General features: G+C 52.2%; 3 protein-coding genes across 3 annotated transcripts; 1 reads left to right on the top strand and 2 right to left on the bottom strand.

The window, feature by feature from the left end:
• Positions 1-202: 202 nt before the first annotated feature.
• Positions 203-1,323, bottom strand: BP01DRAFT_422381 (uncharacterized protein; the record flags this gene model as incomplete). The annotated part of the gene is made up of 2 exons (XM_025579566.1): positions 1,268-1,323; positions 203-1,193 (listed from the first exon to the last, which is right to left on the bottom strand). Coding segments are annotated over exons 1-2 (1,041 nt in total), but the record flags the coding sequence as incomplete, so codon positions are not given.
• Positions 1,324-1,849: 526 nt separating this feature from the next.
• BP01DRAFT_355414 (uncharacterized protein) lies at positions 1,850-3,329 on the bottom strand. Its single transcript, XM_025574680.1, has one exon. The coding sequence runs from the start codon at positions 3,154-3,156 to the stop codon at positions 2,011-2,013; it is 1,146 nt and encodes a 381-aa protein (XP_025432999.1). The 5' UTR covers positions 3,157-3,329; the 3' UTR covers positions 1,850-2,010.
• A 936-nt stretch (positions 3,330-4,265) lies between these two features.
• Positions 4,266-5,430, top strand: BP01DRAFT_355413 (DUF1772 domain-containing protein). Its single transcript, XM_025574679.1, has 2 exons — positions 4,266-4,400; positions 4,478-5,430. The coding sequence occupies exons 1-2, from the start codon at positions 4,331-4,333 to the stop codon at positions 4,939-4,941; spliced, it is 534 nt and encodes a 177-aa protein (XP_025432998.1). The 5' UTR covers positions 4,266-4,330; the 3' UTR covers positions 4,942-5,430.
• The last annotated feature ends 974 nt before the right edge of the window (positions 5,431-6,404 follow it).

Below are 6,404 nucleotides of genomic sequence, written 5' to 3'. Positions count from 1 at the left end.
CCCCTCCCCCAAAAAAACCGATCCCGAAAAACGCCAGGCTTCAATCCCCCAAGATCCAAACAGTCCTTGTGAAAATTATCAAGGGATTAATGATCAAGGAACCCCTCAACACTAGGACCGAAAACTGTATCGATCATAAAGAAAAAAGAGAAAAACAAAACAAAAAAATAAGGAAAAAAAAAAAAAAAACTCAAGCCCACCCCTCCATTTTCGCAGCATAAACCCCCATCATCAAAACAAGCGTATAGAGTACATCTATCTCGTTATGCGGACTATTCTCCGCCAGCCCAAGCTCGGCCAACAACCGCCGTCGCTGGTGATCCTGTTGCTCGCCCTGAAGAACCTTAATCCCTTTGTGCGAGAGTCTAGCCAGCCACGGCCGAGAGCGCGGCGGCGGTGCGGAGATGTCCGAGCTGTTGCCCCGAAGGCCGAGGAGGAAACTCGCCGGTTCCGGGGTGGTTTCCGTCGGGGGTGGGTGCTCGTGGATTGCGTTGTCGTCGTCGTCCTCGTCGTCGGGGGTGGGAGATGCCGAGGATCTTGGCGGGGTGGATTTGCGCTTGGGTTTTTTCTTGGCGAGTTCGAGAGTGAGTCGTTTTGTGTTTGTCGTTGTTGTGGGCGAAGATGAGGATGAGGTGGGGAGGAAGTGGAAGATATAACCGCCGCGGGAGGTGCGGGCGGCGAGGAAGGTGATTTGGAGTTGAGGGAAGTGGATTGCGTTGTTGCTAGATGAGGATGTTGATGTGGTCGAGGGTGATGATGTGGGTTGGGATTTGTGATCGGTGGTGGTGGTGGAGACGCTTCCACTGCTAGTAGCGCTACTAGTGTTGTGGTTGTTGTTGTTGCTCCTGCAGGGCAAGGTGTAGTTGGTGTAGATCACGCCTACCACGGCGTTGGTGGAGGTGGGTTCGTGGTTACTATTGTACGAAGAGGCGAGGGTTTGATAGGAGTCGCTTTGCACAACGTAGAGGTCCTGGCTATGGAGTTTGCTGGGGCAGCCGGAGATGGATTTGCCGAGGCTAGAGGGTCGGTAGACCTCGAGGACAGGAAGCGCGCGAGAGGCGGACAGGAGTTGTTGGATTTGGAGTAGGAGGCGTGAGGTGAAGCGAAGACACGAGGTGGATTTGGGCGGTGGATATGCGAAAGGAAAGACCTGATGTTGATGATGCGACTTGGTGGTGGTCGCAGTAGTAGGTCTGCAGGTTGTTGCGTTAAGCTCGATTAGAGATCTGCATCTATACAGTAGTTTTCAAGATCGGTCAATAACTACCTAGTCTGACTGGAGACTGTACTCTCCGTGTCGCTGTCCGGTATGCTCATGTTGTTCGATATTTGCTACTGAGTGAGGATCTTAACCATCAGAGCTGGACCTCCCAGAGCAGCCCTTGGAGACTTTAAACCCCCACCACGATTCATCGTTGTTGCTGTCATCGTATTCGTATGTACATTCAGCCTTGTTCCGCACGGTCATTGCGCGGCCGGGACTACTGTACCGACTCGCTGCATTAAGTTAGTGATAATCCTGCAAGTATGTATTTGTGCAAGGCTTCTTTTGTTTCTTCTTGGGTGACTGGGCCAGCCAAGAACCCAATTTCTTTTTTTGGGGGCTGCTCTTACGTACGGAGTTCCAGGAGGAAGATGGACTGGGCTGAACCGGAGATCGTAGGCCCCGCCGCTGCCGATGACTGTTTAGGGGTCGGGATACGGATACGACCGATCCCGTTCCGTGGGTTTTTCCCTGGTCAGGTACCTCCCTAAGAGTAGGGTTTATACGAGTACGACAAACATTCACTCAGTGTTTGGGTGGTGTCAACGACTGATTCCTCGGTCGATCAACCTTGAGCTCCGAACGATGCGACAAATCAAGAGTGGGGTATCAATTCTTTCTTCTAATCTTACAAATAAACTCCAAGTCAGGTTTGAACCCCGACCCCGTCGTCCAGCATCAACACAAGCAATGTCAGCACAACAGTGCTCGTCGTTGGACAGCCCCTAAATCGCGGACGACGAAACTCACTCGCACACTCGCTTCCAGTCCTGCATGGTTTCTACGATGACCCCCCGACTGCGCGCGATGGCGCAAAGTCGCTCACACGCGGCGTTTGCTGCAATCCGCAGTTCTTCTGGCAGCTCAGCTTTCTCTTTCCGACGCCATCCGTCGTCTCTATCAACATAATAGAGATCCATCTCAATCGACAGCTTCTCCAACTTCGGGAAGAACGTTTGGGATGCGAACGCGCCTTCCCACTCCTTCCACTCCTCACGCTGCGTCAACATCGCCGGTCCGCGCAAGCGCAACGTCGTCAGACTCCGGGGGAGCTCCTTATACAATCCCAGCAGGTGAGACTCCTCCTGGAACACCTCCCCGACCGAGAGTTGCAATGTCTCCAGATTGTCCATTTGTCGCAGAAGCTGCAGGAAGTTGCTCTCGTGGAGCTTCTGGAAATCACAGCCAGGATACGTGGAGCTTATGTGCAACGTCGAAGCGTTAAAGACGACGTGCGGCAGGGCCAGTGCCATGCAGGCTACGGTTTCCATCGCGTTTTCGATGACCTCCAGCGTCTTAAGGTTGACGGCATGTTCTGTGGGTGGCAAGTTCTCGGGATCTAGCTCGTTGCAACCCTCTCCTCCGTATTTCGCGTTCAACCAGTTTTGGGCTAATTCTGGGATGACGATAAGCTCGATCTTCTTTTCTTCAGGCGTGCCTTCGTGACACGTAATGTATTCTGTCTTGGCCTCGCCACGCGCGCTGGCATCCTTGTGTCTCCGTACCAGTTCGTCGTTGTCTGGCCCCTCGAAACGAAGACCACTGGTGTAGTCAAGGATCAGATGAGAGATTCGCCCTTGGCGGATGAAGGGAGTGCGGGTGAGTACACCGCAAGCGGAGCTGATCAGCAGTCGAGAGAGGGGCCAGTGAAGGGGAATATGTTTGTCGTTAAGATCCTCATGGAAACCAGTGTGAATCTCGAGGTCGCGAACACGGGAGAAGTGATGGCCCAGAATGGCCCACTCTATATCCGAAGGTGTGTCATCTTGAATGATGAGGGTGTCGGAGTCTCGTGGAATCAGAGGCAGCTGCGAGGCAAGCTTCTGACGATGGTTGGGATCCGATTCCTCCCCTGGCCCCTGGACGTGGACTGTAACCGACGCGGTGGCCATGTTTCGGGGTCCGAGCGGGGGGAACAGGCGCGTCGCGACACTTGAGCGGATGGCTCGACCGGCGAGTCGAGGTAGACAATGCTAAAGAAGTACGGTAAGCAGAGTATCTCGATAGGAAAGGGGAAGATGATTATCACCATCGTATGGTTGCCTATATCGTGGGTTGAGTTGAGATAGGGAGTTGAACTAAGGTAGACGTAACTCACATCATGTCACACATCTTCGTATCCTTACATGGATTCCATGATCTTCCGCATCCCGAGCGGAATGTTGGCGCGGTGGTTTCCGTGCCTGGCGCTTAGGCTGAGATGCGGAGCAGAAAGAGACAACCTCGTCGAACCTTGAGATGCAAGCGACCAAGCTTCTCTCATAATTGAGATTGTCCTGTTGGTTTCCAATGGCTACGGTCGAAGCTAATCAATCTGTATTTTGAGAAGTATTCAACGCACGGAGATGTGCCATGGCAACTAAGGTCTTTTCTTCTAGGGCATGAAGGAAAGACATGATAGAGAATTACTTTGTATTGACCCTCAGACATAACTCTTACTCTACTCTCGATATTGTATCATTGTCAAGTGTTTGGCTGCGCTGCCCAAGTGGCAGGAATCCACCACCTGGCAGCTTCAGCGTTAAGAGTATAGCAGAGGAGCTGTCTTCCGCAGTCTTGCAACTTATGGATCACTCGTTGTATTCATGCAATCAGAAGACAAGTCTGCCAGATTCTGTTTAGCAGCATCTGATAGATCCAGCAATCACTTTGAAGGGGGAAGAACCACGGCCGATGTAGCGATGAATCACCGTCGGACAACTTGGAATGCAGCGCCCGCTCCAAAACCCGCAAAGCCCGAGCCAGCCACGCCTCCGCGGGGCCAAATCCCTCCCAAGTCCAAACACATTCCTAATCCTCAGCCCAAGGAGCCGCAAACAGTCTGACAGCCGTTTCTCATGGATTGTGGTCCCACCTTTGCAGGATAAGCTTCAAAATTCTCTTCCGTGTCCGACCATAAGCTTTAAGCATGTCGTCATGGATTCACTGTTGCTATCAGCTATAAAGAGAAACCGGCCCTCCGCATCTGCCGGAGATCTTCTTTTCTTTCCCATACAATCGACCTTGTAACCTGCCTTGTTTCCGCAGAGGTAGAACGAGACGACGGATACACCCTGAACTACCACAATGAGTCCCTCGGCTTCTAGCTTCGCAATTGCCCAAGCCGTGGGCCTTACGGGCGCCGCTTGGTTATCCGGTAACTGCCTTCCCTCCGTCTCCTCCTCCCCCAACACCGTCACAACCGGACACTAATCCTAGGAACGAACCGATCAGGAAACATCTTCTCCCTCAGTCTCATGGGCATGCCCCCCCTTATCGAAACCCACCACACCGAAAATATCCCCCTCTCCAGCGTCGTCAAGCAATGGCGCACCATCTATACGTATGGCGCTCAGCGCGCCCCGTCCATCGGCCTCTGTACCGCCGCCACCTTCTTCTATCTGGCCTGGAGTGTGCGGGAGAGTACGCCATTGAGCCTAATCACCGCGCGCAACAGCTCCCAGGTCTACTGCCTCGCGGGGGCGTTGACGTTGGGGATTGTGCCATTCACTATAGTGTTCATGAAGAAGACCAATGACCGGCTGACGCAGTGGGCCCAGCACCGGGCGGAAGAGGCCTGGACCGCGGAGGCGGACGCCGAGGTGGAAGGGTTGCTGTGGAAGTGGACGTGGTTGAACGCCGTCCGGTCGGTGTTCCCTCTGCTGGGCGGATTGGTGGGGTTGGGTGTGTTTGCGTGAATTTTTACATGACAGTATGACTTTTGAACGGGATGGGTTCTCTATCATATTTGAGATGGGATTTCTGGGTAGCAAATCTCGAGCTTAATTTCAGTTCATTTTTGAAGAGAGATGTGCGAAACTCTTGGTCGGCGGCGGCTCGGGTTGGTAAAAGCTTCAAGTTCGCGATAAGGAGTGCTTTCTTGCTTTCTTGCTTATCGGAGCCGATAAGCTCCTGCTGCCTTGATGCCTTGCCTTGGAATTAGGTTTCGCGAATAATGAATACTACTGGCTGTACCTCATGGTGGCGGCAGCGCAACTGGGAGAGAGAAAAGTCTGGACCAACCTTCGATGTGGTAAGTTTGGTGTTCTCTCAAGACTAGGTAGTGTCTGTAGTCAACTTCATCTGCTGTTACTAATGGCTCATCCCGGTCAGAGCATCTGGCATTGTGGCATGTAGATATATCACGAGGTCCACGATTTACTTACAATGATATCCTCAAATGCTTGCATCACCACATTCCTCAGAAGTACTAATTGATATGATCCAATCTACAAAAGAGACGTCTCATTTATATATAAGTACCATCAGAACATACTATTACTTACAGACCCGAAAGACCATATCCCATCTTAGTTGATCCAAGAACAAGTCCACCAATCACCATCCCAGACTACGCCATCACTTTCAACCCCATAGCTCTCCATAACCAATTCGACCACGGCGCTCACCAGAAGCAACGCACAATATCCGGCTGGGCCCACGGAGGACGTTCTCAGCGCCTGATGCACTGAACAAGGGGCCCTCAAAGTCTTCTTCGGGATCGACATCACTTCGCCCCGATCCCACAGCGACAGGGCAAGTAACAATGAGTGCTCCCACAGCATGAAAATCGACACACGTGAGAAATTTCACGCGACGCCTACGCCAATTACAACCTCATCATTCAATCATGCTTCATCCTGCCAGAGTACCGGCCCGGAGGGCTGGGCCCGCGAGCCATGGGTCTAGTTGAAGAGCAGACACGTCAGGACTCGCGATGAAAATACGTGACCCTCAATGCGGTCAGCAAAGGCTGCGACGCAGTCAACCAAATGGTTTCGCGTCCAGATAAGGCTGCCTGTCCCCGAGTAGTATGCGGGTATGTGCGATGGAAGACCGAGCCAAGGTATACGGACTGGACGCCTACGGGGAAGGAGGTGGTGCATACAGCAGATTTCATGAGGAAGGTGGTAAGGTAGGAGGTATGAATCAGAATTTGTGTTCGAATTTCGGGTATATGTCAACGCGTGCATGTCAACTTACCGAAACAAAAATGTGGGTGCTGGTTGCTGGACTAAAGGTCTTAGTGGGAGTTTTCATCAAATGCTGCTGCTTGTGGCTGAGTTGACGTTGTAAGATAAGACTGTAGTGAATGAGTTTCTCGTGGAATACAAACTGGCTTTTCGACCATCAGCCAGACATCCTGACATGTTCGACAGGT

The sequence above is a fragment of the Aspergillus saccharolyticus genome (genome assembly GCF_003184585.1).
Source record: "Aspergillus saccharolyticus JOP 1030-1 unplaced genomic scaffold BP01scaffold_9, whole genome shotgun sequence".
NCBI classification, from domain to species: domain Eukaryota; kingdom Fungi; phylum Ascomycota; class Eurotiomycetes; order Eurotiales; family Aspergillaceae; genus Aspergillus; species Aspergillus saccharolyticus.
The sequence above is the reverse complement of the archived record's forward strand: the minus strand, read 5'-3'. Positions and strand labels throughout refer to the sequence as shown.